The sequence below is a fragment of the Prenolepis imparis genome, unplaced genomic scaffold, assembly GCF_030444845.1.
Source record: "Prenolepis imparis isolate NDT839.2.m4 unplaced genomic scaffold, iyPreImpa1.0 SCAF_8, whole genome shotgun sequence".
NCBI lineage: Eukaryota > Metazoa > Arthropoda > Insecta > Hymenoptera > Formicidae > Prenolepis > Prenolepis imparis.
The window spans coordinates 11,373,415-11,389,381 of NW_028141166.1; the positions used below are offsets into that span (position 1 = coordinate 11,373,415).

The 15,967-nt window shown below is 31.1% G+C and overlaps 1 protein-coding gene across 2 annotated transcripts in view; it reads right to left on the reverse strand.

The window, feature by feature from the left end:
- LOC145939407 (dipeptidase 1) overlaps positions 1 to 15,967 on the reverse strand; it is a 167,235-nt gene that overhangs the window by 110,083 nt on the left and 41,185 nt on the right. Inside the window, exon 2 of one of the 2 annotated variants that reach the window (XM_083043689.1) lies at positions 9,709 to 9,753. The exons of the other annotated variant lie outside the window; for it this stretch is intronic. Within the exon in view, the coding sequence (XP_082899815.1) occupies positions 9,709 to 9,753 (45 nt within the window). The remainder of the gene's footprint in view (positions 1 to 9,708; positions 9,754 to 15,967) is intronic. 2 annotated transcript variants of the gene reach the window in all.

A 15,967-nucleotide genomic window follows, 5' to 3' on the forward strand; every position in this document is an offset into this window, starting at 1 on the left:
CTTTCAATCATGCTATATATAATGCATAATATATATCGCAGTGTGTACGTCGATGTAGTTATCTTGTATATGAGAAAACAATGCTATCCTCTTTGCTCTCTACAGCAATAAATATATTTCCTTTTAAAGTAGCATGCATTCGGAACATGCAGATCTGACACATGGCGCATTGCGAAAAAAGAATAACTGCAGCAGAGAGTATCGCGGGTAAAAGATGTCTCAAACCTGTTTTTCTTCTTATGGACCAGAACACGAGATTCATGATACTTTTGAAACAGCGTTTATGATTCGCATCGGGTCGAATGGGTGATAATATTTTCCAGAGTTGTTTCGCGCTTTACGATCGTCAACGAGCGGCGACGAAGAAACGCCAAGAAATGCTCTGCAGGATAATCGATATATGTAAGAAACACGTCCGCGTGTGTAAATACGTTTATATGTACATACGGTGTGCGACAGGGTGGAATGATAAGAACGAGGTCGCGGATAACGCTGTTTTATCAGAATCTATAGGTGCGATTCTGTTTTTACGGGCAACGAAGTTATCAGTTGTAAGAGAGCCGGCTTTCTTCTTGTGAATGCAAAAGGTGTCGACGAACTGAATACCAATTGCGCGCGCGAGAAGGAAGATGGACTTGATCTCATCTTTCTTACACAGTACTTGGGGACTGTAGAATTTATTTTAATAACGCAATACGCTGCGCTTTGCGCGGATGCTGGACGAGCGCGTAAAAATGGAGAGTAACTCTCTCTCTCTCTCTTCCGTAGAGCGAGTTGCAGTAGATGGCACAATGACGGAGAAATTTAGGAGATAAGGTTTATATTAGAGCGGACGATGTATATATATGCGCTTCTCTGTCGGTGCTCCTTCACTCCTCTCTTCTCTTCTCTTCTTTCTCTACCTCTCTCTCATTCTTTCTTTTCTAGCTAGCGAGTTGGCTCGTTCTTTCGCATTCTCGCGGAAATGTCTCGAGACAGGGCGCTCTTGACACTTTTATCCCGTACATCTCCCTTACGAGGACGTTTCACGAAGGAATATCACGCCCATGAGGAACTTGTCCTTCCGTTGCCGGAGGTACGAGCAACGAACATGCTCCTGAATTATGTGACGCTTTCAATTTCATTTATATCACCGTGAAATATTCGTTTCCAGGACGGCGATATACCATTTCTGCTATATGTGCAATATCCCCAATTCATGCGAGTTAAAGTTCTTTATAACCCAGATATGTTTCTATCATTCTCAAAAAAAATATGATATAGTAATAAATTTTTAAAAATAATTCTTATTTGCAATAAAAAGATTCAATTTGATTATACCTAACGTATTATCATGCATGATATTTCTTGGAATTAAAATATGCAAGAGAAAGTGAGATAAAACAATAACATTTTAATTAATAATTATATCTTATTAAAAATACTGTTTTAAATGCAGTTACTCAAGAAATTAATCTGTTATAAGAATTTCATAATATATAACAAGTCTCTTAATGTAACAAAAAAAAGAAAAAAATATATATATTATATATAAATAAATAATTTATATATTGTCAAGTAAAAATTTAAACTATATATTTTTAAAATAGTAAATTTTAAAAGAAATTAAAAAAAATTTTTGAAACACTTGATCTAAAGTTCGTGAGTTATACACTGGCGAGTTTTTCGCAGGAATAAAGTTATACGCGCGCAAGTTTTATGCTAAAAATTAAAGCAGACTTGTAGAAACTTCCGCGTTGTTTCTCTTGAATCCGATAAAAGTGACGTTGACACGAACGACTTTAGAGTCAACTACCGCGCGAAAGCTCCGCGATCGCGAGAACCGTCTAGCGAGTTCGCTGAAAAGGTTCCCTACTTCATTCGGTCGGTGAATATTACAGCAGCCATTAACTCAGCGTCGTCTCTGCCTCGGGTTTGTTAATTTTTTAGAGGCCTCCGACGACCCCCTTGCGCATCTATTACGAGACTCATGTATGCCCGAACGAGCAACAGTCAGCGTTTCGCATTTGTGTTGCATTGTATACCGAATCCTGCATTCTCTGGGAAAAAGGGTTGCGCGGCACTCTTTCTCCCTGCGTGTTCATAAAAATAATTTGTCTTTGTACAACCGGGTTGTCGCGTCGCCTCGTGAAATATGCACGGTTATTTGTGAAACACAATACCTCTTAGTCCTTGTAATAGATTATGCGTAGAAATGTTTTTATCACACAAAATTTATTTTCGGCACAATATTTTAACCAAGCACACACACACACACACACATCTTACCATAATAAGATGTCATATATAATACGATATTATCTTTCATTACATATTTATATATAATATCATATAATCATCATAAATTTTGTGTTCAAAATTTAACTATTTAATTATTTATAAGTCATTATAAATTATTATAAATTATTGCTTGCGATAAATTTATCGATTATTTCATATTTACCGATCATTGAATTCTCAGCCGAAGAGATTGTTTTGTAATTGTTGTTTACGAGAAAAATAATTCACTAGAAATAATTTCTATCGTTCTACTACGGTTTCGTAAACAAGGTGCGGCAAATATGGCGATTACGAAAGATACGACTTTGGTGGCGTATGCGGCAGAAATCACGAGCAGAGCCGAGAAAATAAATTGCGCACAGTAACGGGCAACGAACGAAACGGCTACCCGAAGGTTTCCCGTGGGAAGCTTCGTCCTATGCCGACGAAGAGATCTTGGAAGCGAGAAACAGCGCGCGTGAGCAACAAGATATTAAAGTACAAATTCTATCAAAAATACGTTTTACGTACGAGACGAGATAAGTGATAGTGACGCTATCTCATATCTCGTATTTCAGGATCTCTAAATATGAATGTCAGAAAGACATTCATATTTTGCATTTTCTCAAAATACTGTCTGCAAAATCATGTGGCTAAATATATGTAAAATTTGTGTATTTATTATATTGCTCTAATTACGTTGACGATCCGCGAAATAACGCGTATCTTTCTATTTTTATAAATATGAGCTTAAAAACTTTGATTACTTAAAAGATATGTCATGGTATATATTTGAATATAAATAATTGAAAACTAAATTGTAAGCTGCTTTATATATTTGTAAGAAATTATATGCCGATCTCTCTGTCATAGAGGATCATTTTGTCGAGTCAATATTTGCGTAGCTGTCCGTATAAAAAGAAAATGATGTATCGATTATATATTCTCCTCTACAAACTCTTTCCTCCCATCCATCTACATCACTTCTACCGTGATTATCGTCACTGTGCACGCATCCCTGTACATCGGGTGGAACATTTACGCGCGGAGAAACATTGCTAGAGGTAAATTGTACCTGCGAGGGTTAAATCACGGGTGTGTACGGGAGAGGAAAACGCGCGAAACGGGCAACTTGATAAGCGATGCGCAAAAAGGAAGAGCACGGTATCTCACGCGGATACAGGAAGCACGTTGCTAGTCAAGTTCAAGCATACATACATCACAGAGAGGAGAATTACGCGTATATCGTTAAATTTCTGAGCGCGGGATGCCGCGGGCTGTTTTAGACGACGCGAGTTTCGTGCTGACGATGTCTATGAACAGCAAGGGGATAGAGAGTGTACTCACTTCTTCTCATATGAATACTGATGTAATATTATTTCTCAAGTTTCACCTAGGTTTACGTTTTCCTAGATTCGTTAGCGTTTTCTTCGTGTTTTTTTTTTCCCAGAAAAATAACACGTGCTTCTACTTATTAACAGTTTATTCTATTCGAGAAAAGTATTATATGTATATTTTAAATATAATATATTTTTATATACTGCCTTGTTTTCCAGGAATATATTTACTATGAAAATATTTGTCACATGTTTATTTTGTAATTTTAATAATAAAAAATATGATGTGATAAATATGACAAAAAACAATTTAAGATAATTGATTTTATGGTTGTGTGTCTTTCCTTTTTTGTTATCGTTTTCTTGATTATAAGGCTCTGCGCACAATAGAGAAAATATTAGGAATAAATATTAAATATTAGGAATGGGAATTATTTTAAAATAATAAAATCGAAAAAATTCTGATATATAAATTCAAATTTGGATATAAAGGGATCTTATACTCTTTATATTTTTATTAAAACTCCTTTATATCTCGAATTGTATTTGTATATCAGAGTCTTTTCGATTTTATTATTTTAAAATAATTCCTATTCTTAATGTTTAATATTTATTCCTAATATTTTTTTTATGCGCAGAGCTTAATTTTTTTCCTGTCACCTTTGTAAAGTTTCTGAGAAACAAACTGACGTTTTTATAGGCGGTTAAATAATTTCGAACTTCGTTTAAAAATGACAGGCATGCAAAGATTCAGAAAAGAAAGATTACGATGGTAATCTTATCCTCTTAGCAGTACTGAATTTTTGTAAAAAAAACTTCAAAGTTGCAAGATCAAATTGATATTGTTCCGAGAAAATTGGGACGTAAGCCACGCCGATAGAATGACATCACTATCGAGGATCTCGGATAGCATCGTCGATAATGAGCCACGGAGGAGTGAAACGTTAAAATTCAAAGAACCTCGAAGACGCTTGATCTCATTGGTACTTCGGCGTTCATGCAGATTATGTAACTCCATCTCGCTCTCGAACACGTCTCATCTATTGCTTCGGCTTTTCTCCTTTTAGTCTTCAATATCTCGATCAAGATCGAGCAAGCTAGTTACGTGCCGCAAAAACTTTCTTGCTGCGAGCGACACTTAAAGCGGAGATATAAAGAGATGAAAAAAAACAAAAAAAAACGGCGGAGACAAGGCTTTTAATATCAAATGGAGAAGCTAAAGAAAAGGAACAAAGAAAACGAGAGCCTTGCTACAGACGTGCGCGTTTTTCTTCGGGGTTCTTGAGTGGCTGATCGTATGTATGGTTTTACTACTTGCATGTAAGTTATACGTTACGTATATGTATTGTACTATTATGATCGAACGTTACATTTAAACAATTTAATATTATTATTTATAAGTAAATCCTTGTTTATATACAAGAAAAACGAATTTAAATAGTTAAATAATAAGAATGTTTACTAGGAAAATTTATAAAAGTTTTTAAATAATTTTGTGTTTCATAGAACTCGGTAAATATAATAAATTCTAGTATGGGTATTAATTTTCTTCTATACTAGATTCTCCTTCTAGTTGTTTTCAGTAGAAAAAAATAAGTTGATTACTTAAGCAATAACTTTGATATTACATATACATTTTATAGCGTCAGATGCTATGATATCGAAACAATTATTAAATCTTCATAAGGCACGAAGTTTTAGTTCGCAATTGTGCGAACATAACTTAGCGCAAATAACTCATATTAGAGGATACTTAAGATCTATCAGGTGTGCTAAATGCATAAAATATGAGCATAATTTTACGCTCACTGTAATATCGCTAAATGCGAAACTCGTGTTCTAGAAACTCAAGCTCGCTCTTTTTTTCAAAAGTTTATTATCGTTACATTGGTCGAGATAATTTAACTTTCATTACTCTTGATGTCTAATTATATTCTATTTGTCGTGTCAGATTATGCTATGTTTTCTTCTTGGGATTATTATAGCTCTATCTTTTCTTCTGGTTACGTCTGATCAAACTATACTTTTTCTACTGAACGTTACTGGAAGAAGATATTTCTTGTGTAGAAAAAAAATTGTAAACGCTGTAATTAATTTATCAGGTTTTTAATAAGAAAACAATTATTAAAAAATAAATAAAAATAAGTTTCTCGTAATCTATTAATCTGAAGGTAATGCTTTAATTTGTCAGAATACCTTGCTCAAATGTTTTCTTCTCTCTTTTTCATAATGGCTCTGCCTTCACGGATCCTTGTTATTACAATATTAATGACTCGCAAATTGTAACAAGTTGCTATCTACAACCAGCTGTTACACGTACATCGAGCTATGGTCTCGGAATTAATTTCGTGCTGTTCAGTATCGATCGGTGTACAAATGGTTTTTTCTCAAAGTGACAACTATATTTGGCAAATTTTTTTACACAAAACGCGAAACATTGCAATATTATTTTTCAAATATTGCAATATTATTTTTCACTCTCTTTTATTATTTGCGAAATATTAAAATAACTTTTGAATAAAGTATAAATAAATATATAAATTTTTGTAAAATGTGTGTCATATCTTCTTTTAGAGAGTGCGTTATGAAGAGAGATTTTATTCTTTACGTTGCGTTGTTATGTTTTTTATTGCACTTTGAATTCTTTAAATTCTTGTATTTATTAGATACTGCAAAGCTCTTAAATTTTCGAAATCCCCAGATTTTCAACTTCTTATATACTCTTATATACTCAGATCTCTGTATTCGCAAAGTACTTAAAGTCTGTTCTTTAAGTCTTCAAACCCCAAGAGGCTAAGCTTCTCTAGATCTTTGGATTCTCACATATTGAATGGTCAGATAATAGAGATCGCATTTTATTGCTTCTACTTCGACTTTCGTAAAGTATAACTCGTAAGCTCGGATATATTAGCGGATTTCGACGTTAATCGTTCTCGCGCAACACTATTTCGCGACGATAATTCGTACTACTATATCGTCCTTTTCGCAATTCCTGTCGACGTCGCGCATGCGAAACCCTACATCATTTACGATTCGCATTTAATGTAGCTCGAGAGCATAGCGTGCAATGTGCGTGCGCGCCAAACTCAATATAATATCGTTACATGCTGTCGTCGACCCATCCACGCGACGCAGCGTGTAATTTAATGTCGGCGCCACCGAAGCAACGAAGCCGCAAGAACGCTTCTGAATGCATTCACAAAAATATCCGCGCGAGCGAATTCATGCAGCATTTTGCGATGACGTGCGCGTTGTCGCGCGTATGCGAGCGAAGAGAGAGAAACGTAAGGATTTTTTTTTTACAAAATTTGCAATGGATTCGTTCCATGGTTACGGTGGTAGGCAACGGGGGATTTTTTCGAGTTTTTGCGAATTGCACGGTCGCGCTGATACGTCTGGCAGAGATATAAACGCGGCAACTTTGGTGTAAATAAAAAGCAGAAAATAGAAAGCACAGAGCTAAATTGCGAAGTCGATGAAACATGTGGTCGACGTAACAATGTATTGTGGATTATTGTGATGTTATCGAGAATATACATCAAACACACACACACACACATCCATATATATAGTATATTATGAATTTTTAAAAATTAATAATATTGCCATATGAATTTTGTTATGAAATGGCTTTTGTCAAATTATTAAATAAAAGTTGCTATGTGCTTAAAATTTGGTAATGCTTATGAATATTCATTAAAAAGTTGGCGATTAATTTATAATAGCAGCACAGATTATTTAATTTAATAATGAAAAATGTACTGTGGTGTGGTTCGCTGACAATCAATGTAAAAGTGAACACATATATACCCTAAGTTGGATAGCTATAACTATATTATATATTATATAAATATTCTTTATTTTCACAGCTTTCAACTTAAATACTTATTACTTATAAAAGCTTTTGTAATAAATATTTATTTTGAAATGAATAAACTTAAAGTAGATATTATACGATGTATTTACTTTACGACGCATTGTAAGTGAATAAAAATGAATCGATTATTATATATACTTAATATTATACACACAATATTATATTCTGTCAATTTTTTTATATTAAATATGATTAAAGTTAAAAAAGTTTGCTGCAACGTATAAAATTATATCGATTACCTTGAGTACGTTTTATCAAGTATAGTAAAGCAGAAATCGTTACATTTAACTTTATAATACCCCTCAATTAATATGTAAATTGGTGAAACTTGCGTAATACCCTTATGGTTCTAGAGAGCATTGAAAAATATAGATAAATCTCAGAATATTATGCAGTTTCTCAGGTGAAAAATAGAGAAAGATTGACTTTTTTGTGCATAATCTTCTTTTCTCTACAATTTGCATAATGCAATTATATAAAAAAATTTTTAAAAGTATTTCATAATGCTTTGATGTATACAATTTTTTTCTAATTTGTCTAAATTATGTAAAAGAAACTATCTTATGCAGAATTTGTGAGTCTGTCCTAATTTCCCGATACGATTCATTACAAAATTTATCAATGAAAAGATTATGTAATAATTTTTGGTATGGAGATTTTTAGAGCTATGTTTGATAAAAATTCTGTATATTTTTTTCTCTAATTATATGAAATAGTGGAAACTGTAGAAAATGAAGTCGAGTATAAGAACAAAACAGCCCAACTTTCTTCATTCAAGTGAAATAAGAGATGCACAGAAAGTACGAAGAGAAGAGGCGGCTTTCATATGCCATTGAAAATTCTTATTCCAACTCTCTCAGAGTCACGTTTGTCGTTATTACACCATTACACCGCTAACTGAAGTAGATATTCGGATGGAAGAACGAATCAGGAAAATTTTTGCAATATTCTTTAATTGTGCCAATCTTATCACGCGTTCGGAACCAAAATAATTCAAATGATTCTCGTAGTCAACATTTTATAATAGTGATAAAATTTAATATATTAATAATAATAATAAAACGATTTGTATATATAATAGGAAAAATAAAATAATGAAATAATAATGCAATTCTTTAAAATAATAATATCTCTTCATTAAAAAGTTTAATAACATACTTGATATTGCAAAAATATTTTTTTACAAATCTCAAAATTATTAAAATAAAGATATTCTATGGGTACACTTTATAATGTTGACAAATTTTCGTTTTAAGAGCGTTTTAACTTCAATTTATAAAATAAAATTCTTTAAGTGTTGTTACTGATTGGATTACTCAAAGCATCTTCGCCTCTATCTTATTTTATTATTTTGTTTATATTAGTTATTTTGTTCATTGTTGTTAATTATTGCCGATTTGTTTTCGTCGAAATTCAAGTTATTGCGCCTGTAATTATATATGCGGTTGAAACGAAATAGTCGAGAAAACAAGAACGAAAAATTTTTCTTTCAGGAAAAACTAAAAGATCAAGACGAGAACTGAGAGACTACTTCCACGAGTCATTGAAAGCCGGTATGTACTCTCTTGTTCAAGTTTTGCACTTGTCTCGTCGTTACCACGCAATTACAGCTGCAACAGCCGCGACGAGTGTTGTTTCGGTGTCGATATCAAAAGAAACGGTTTATATATATATATATATATATATATATATATATATACTTATGTGCGCTTGTTCCTTTTTAAATTGCTGTCCGATAAAAAGTCTGAGAGAAAACGACATCCTCTGCAACTTGCACGAGCGAGAAGATTGTAAACTATAGCTAGCTTTTCTGTGCTCTGATTCACAGCAAACTATCTTTCCTTCATTGTTAGAGATCTTAAAAAGTACTTGCGTGGTACTCTCGAATTTTTCGAGAAAAGATAAAATATATAATTTAATATATTATATTTTATCGGAGATATTATTTAAGATATAATATATTTAATATTCAAGCACAAGAGACAATATGTATATTTGAAAATCAATCATTCTTTTTGATCGCATTTGTATTAATAATAATAAAACAATGTTTCTTTTTTCTTCACATTTTAACGTCAATATAATATTAATACTAAATTGCCTTCAACATCAAATCACGATCAATACTTTTACGAACTTATTTCTAATAAGTATATATAAAGTATATATAGCTATTATGTTATGCACAACTATGATATTTTAAAATTATTTTTAATATAATATTTTAACTCTTACCGATACGATGCGCAGCGGCAGAGTTGTAGTACACACAAAATTGATCTGTAAAATACAAATGTATTTAAATTATATAAAAATGCTCAAACTAATATTTTAAAAAGTAATTATTGCACGTAATTAAATGTTTCGTACATTTAAACAAATATTTAATAACAGATATTTAATAAAGTAAATTACATACATATAATTTAAAAAAATATATAAATTTTTAAATATAAAAAAAAATAAATAAAGATACATTTATACAATATAAAATATAATAAATAATTAAAAGGCTAAATATTTTAAATATTGTATATATGTATATATGTACACTGAGAGAATTTTCTCTTAGAATTTACCCTGAAAATCATGGTAATCGTGGGACAATATGAAAGAATTTTATGAAAATTTCTCTGATTAATATTTATCACAATAAGAATAATAATATCTATCACAATAAAATATAAAACATGTTTGATTAATTTTACTAAACTGCATAGTAAAATTAATCAAAGATATTTTATATTTTATTGTGATAGAGATATTATTATTTTTATTGTGATAAATATTAATCAGAGAAAGTCTCATAGAATTCTTTTCATATCATATTGTCCCACGATTACCATGATTTTCAGGGTAAATTCTAAGAGAAAATTCTCTCTGTGTACATATTTTACTTATAATTATTAATTATTATAAATTAAATATTTAAAATATTTTAAAATAAAATTCAGAATATTCTTGCAATTGTGCAAAATATTATATAAATATATGCACATATATTATACGAAAAAGTAAATAAAAGTAAATTATTATCATGAAAATAAACGAGCAATTATAATTTCGTAAGTAACATATAATAATTTAAGTAAGTTTTAAATAAAATCTAACATATATATAATAATTTAAAGTATTTTCTCACCTTATGGTTGCTCTATGCTTGCTATCGTTGCTTGATGCCTGCTCAAGCCTCGTTTTTCTTTCTTCTTTATTGCAAATCATCTGCATGGCACTCACGAAACATGCACGATATTCACTCGCGAAATCACGCTTGAAAAAAACTCAGCCCGCGCAATTGATTCTCCCGCGACAATTATTTGTAAGCATATAAGGTTATTCATCAAAGTAGATATTTCGTGCGATTTACATTTTAAATAGAAATCGAAACAACAGGAATAAAAATTATAAATTAAATTTTATAACCTTTATACGCGATAGTTATTTCTTTAATGTTTGAAGTTTAAATTCGAATGTATATCTCACGTTATGCTTATATATTTAATACAAGTTTCAAGATCGAACAATTCAAGTGATGAAAATTTATGATGCAAGTGTTTCTATTAATAATTAATTTGAAAAATTCAGAAAATATTCCGCATGAGTTTATTTCGTAATGTATTAAATATTTCGTGGCGACGAGAATAATTAATTGTCGTACCCGGTATTTTGCTTTTGCTTCTCGCAGTGTGTGTATAACGTACTATTGTTTACGTACCGATGCCTTGTTGTTATTCACGCGGCGAGAGGCGAGACTCGAGTGAAGGCAGCGGCATGTCTCCTCGAGAAACACCATCATTTTCTACGAGTTTCACATCTAGCTATTATCACACATCAATTTGCGAGGTTAATTTAATTCGCGACGTCTCACGTACGCGATCGAAATCTATTGTGCGAATAGTAAGCAAAATTTCCGAAATATTAATACATTCCGCGAATATTATCATTAATTCGTACATTTATATTCATGGTTAATATACGTTATAACATAAAACAGTAACAGTTTTTTTGAACATGTAAATCTATAATGAAAACTAATTTTACGGGAGAACCGAGTTGAATCACTATTGAAGATAGAAAAGCTTTATTAATGAACGATAATATATAAGACGTACTTGTCCAGCGCGCACGAATATTGTCGGAATAATAACCTTTTCGTTCTACCGGCGCGTCGGTTCAGTCCTCTTGTTTATCCCTTCTCAATGATTTGCGTAGTGGGGGGGCTACCTCTCCATACCTCTCCGCGCCCCGCAGCGCCACGCCGCGTCACAATGTGTCACGACGCATACCAAGTGAAGTGTGTTGACAAAAGTAGCGTCTACTGAACTTTTCATCGAGATATATATTCTCGCAGCAATTTATGGCCGGTAAGATAAGACCACTTTTAATCAGCAAAGGCCATTAAACAATTAAGAAGGAGAAGACAAAAGTAGCGCCGATATTTCTTACAAGTGTATTGAAGTTATTAGCTACAGAGATAGACAGGATCGTCGCGGCGAGTATAGCGTGATGTTGTCAGCTGTTGTTAGCTGTTTGCGTCAAGTGCCGAGAATATCGTAGCATCGTGTAAAGTGCCGCACGCATGCATAATTATCGTATCCTGCTAATTAGTACGCGTCCGATCGTAATTAATAGTACTTTCGCGAGCGAGTGTCGTGGTTATTTCCGTGAGTGTTCCATGAAGTTGCAGTAAAGGATGAACGACAGAGCAAGGAGTCGAGAGATGCATCGGGCGGAGTATTGAGGTTAGTTTAGTTTTAGATTAAAAAATCAGGTAATATAACGTATAATATAATAAAGTAGCGAGAAGAAGAAAGTCGAAATATCAGTTGAATAATATAAATATATACATGTATATATATTTATGATACATAAATATACATGTGTATATATACATACACATACATGTATATGTATATGTACATGTATATATATATATGTACATGTATATATATATATATATATACATATGTGTGTATGCATGTATGTATGCATGTATATATATATTTATATTTATATTATTCAACTCATATTTCGACTTTCTTTTCCTCGTTGCTTTATTTTTTATTATATTATACGTTATATACACATAAATATATATAATATACATATATATATTTAAATATTATATATATATATATAATTTTTAAATACTTAATTTATAAATATATAAAACATTAAAATACCTTTAAGATTTATAATTATTTGGATTATTTATATAAAAAATTAAAGAAAGAAAAGAGAGTAGATATTTTTACTTATAATGTTTTATAAAAGTTTATATTGAAGAAGATTTTTTAGGAGATGCTTTTAGAATACAACTTTTTTTTTATTACATGTCGGTTTAAATAAGCAAATCAAAAATTTAATTGTGCGCAATAATTATTTTCTAAAGTATTAATTATTGTGAACCATTTATTATAATTTGAATATATTTGTATTTTATAAATCAACATTGTGTAATTTACAATTTCGCTGATGCACATCATATTGGAGTGCTAAATTATTTTTGTTATATTTTGTGTATTAATTCATATTTCACTATTTTGATCTAAACGAGCCTTTTTCTGTGTTTTGGATTAAATTATTTTTTCTTTATAAGATAATCTTATATAAAAACACTTTAATAATACATATATGTATATACTTATCAATATATATTTTTTGCTACGTAATTCAAAAATGATTGAAAAGAAATTTTTGATATAAATTAGAATGTCAAGTTGATTGGAATTTTTAAAAATCTTGATCGTTATTAAACTATTCATTAAACTATTAATTAATTTTATAATTAATGAAAAAGTAAATATTTCAATGTGTATTTGATTTTATATATATCATGTAAACAAGAATAAATATAATTACATGTAATATATTGCTCGGATATAAACACGTTGAAAATTAATTTAAATTAAATTATATTAAATAGCGCGTTTTTTTTATAAATATCTGATATTTTTAAAATCTAGAATGTGGATTACTCGCGATTCTAAGAGAAACATTATAATATAAATAAATTGATACACAGAGAGAATTTTCTTGTAGAATTTACTTTAAAAATCATGGTAATCGTGGGACAATATGGTATGGAAAGAATTTTATGAGAATTTCTCTGATTAATATTTATCACAATAAAAATAAAAATATCTATCACAATAAAATATAAAATATCTTTGATTAATTTTACAATGCAGTTTAATAAAATAAATCAAACATGTTTTATATTTTATTTGTGATAGATATTATTTTTATTGTGATAAATATTAATCAGAGAAATTCTCATAAAATTCTTTCCATACCGCATATTGTCCCACGATTACCATGATTTTCAGGGTAAATTCTAAGAGAAAATTTTCTCAGTGTAATTAAATGCATGAGAGAAAATTATTACCTATTTAAATACAAATTAGATACACATGTATATAAATTTTTACAAAAGTACGCACACATATTCCTCTCTTATTTTAACCTCGCAACTATGTATTAATTTATTTCTCATAGATCAAATGATCTATTTTCAATAAACATAAATCAGCATTATGTATTTAAATTCCTCGAGTAAATTTGAGAGAATGATACGACTTCATTTTGCGTGCAATCACTCATTTACCAACTGTCTAACAAATTTGGGCGGGCTCGCAGCAAAAATGTTTGCCTCGAGGCGTGGCGGAATTTGATCGAGTTTGACGATGCAGTTCGACATGCGGTTCGGTATTTAGACATGCGTATGTGGCAGCCGAAATTGCATTATTTGTACATGTACGTACAAGCGTTCGGCGAACGTGTACGCATAAATCGCGCTCTCGTTGACGCGCCACGATGCGTGACGCACGCGGACACGCGTGTTTTACGAAGTTTCATTGTTGGCATGCCTTTCCCCCCGAAACATCATCAGTTCTGCGGTATAACAGTTCGTGTCCTACAGATCCGCGTGGCAGATTTACGACTAGGACGCGCTGTGCGGATATGGGTTTTTTATGCCGAATTAATGATGGTATGAATTTTTACCGAAATGAAATATTAAAACGCCAACGAGGTACACAGCCGCGAAACTGTCGCGTCGCTTCAGCCCCCTATAACATGACCCCAGTCATGGTAACACGACCAACATCATGCAATATGCGAGTTTGATTAACGATTTGAATAACCTAAATGAGCCGAATATTATAATTTGAATGTAATCATGTTTCTAATTTATATTGCAATATAATTATTTATTATTAACTGTGTATAAGTTACTATGTATATTACTGTGTATTACGTTTTTGATAACATCGCGTAACATATGTGGAATTTATTTGAATAATTTAACATATGTATAGTTAATTGCTTAAATATTATTTGAACTCGCATATTCTCGCACATTAGATCAGTGAAAAAATATTACCTGGCGTTTGCGTATGTATGTATATATGCAAATGCTGTAACTAAATTTAAACAAGCTTTGACAAAACTATTTTTATATAAAGTAAGTCACAAAATAAGAGAAAAAAATTGATTTCAAATATAAGAAAACATTTACTATAATATAATAAGACTGTAGATTAGTAATTTTAACAAAACTAAATTTTTTTATACTAACATATTTTGCAGTAATTAATATATGAATAATTAAGCGTCTATAAATATGATCTCAGGTGTCGGCTATTTGAGAATTGTTTGCATATAAAATTTTCATCTTAGAGATACGCGAGGAAATACAAATTACACACCTGCTACTTAACTTGAATCTCCAGATCACCGCTGGTTTACCATGCATCAGAGATGGATTTACGCGGATCAAATATAAATTAGGTCCGAGTTACGGTGCGGTCGCGGAACTAAGTCCGGATATACGCGATGTAAATTCGCGCGCATCGCAATTTCGGACCTGATCTACACGCGAGAGTCGAAATGCAGGTGATGCATGCAACCTGGCTGGCCTCGGGTTAATGGTTGGATTAAGTGCGATGCAGGTGCCGGCTCGATTCGAATTAGGATTGCATTCGCTCGGATTAAACGTAAATCAAGCGCGGTTTACACGCAGTTTATATATCTACTGAATAGACATCAGTTATGAATGACTACGAATTGTGTGTTAAGAGTATTCTTTATTCTCGTATATTTTTCAACTAAATATATTTATGAAATTCTTTTTAAAAATGTAATTCTAATATATAAACGCGTAATATATAATATACAAGTGCGTATACAATGCAATATTTATTAATTTATACTGCTATATTTCTTCAATTTAAACGTTAAATAATTTCATCACTAAATATTTTTATTTTATAATATTAAATATCTCATGGCTCTTTCAACATCTTTTGCCCGAGATAATGTTATTAATTTATTAAGAGTTATGAATTTAATTGTCAAAATTTCCTTTTAATATTGAATTATTCCATTTAGGAGAGATTGAAATAATTTTTTTTAATTTTTAATGTAAAGTTTATACATAATTATTAATAATTGAAAAGAAAATCATGTTACTACCATTTTAAAGCTACTCTAT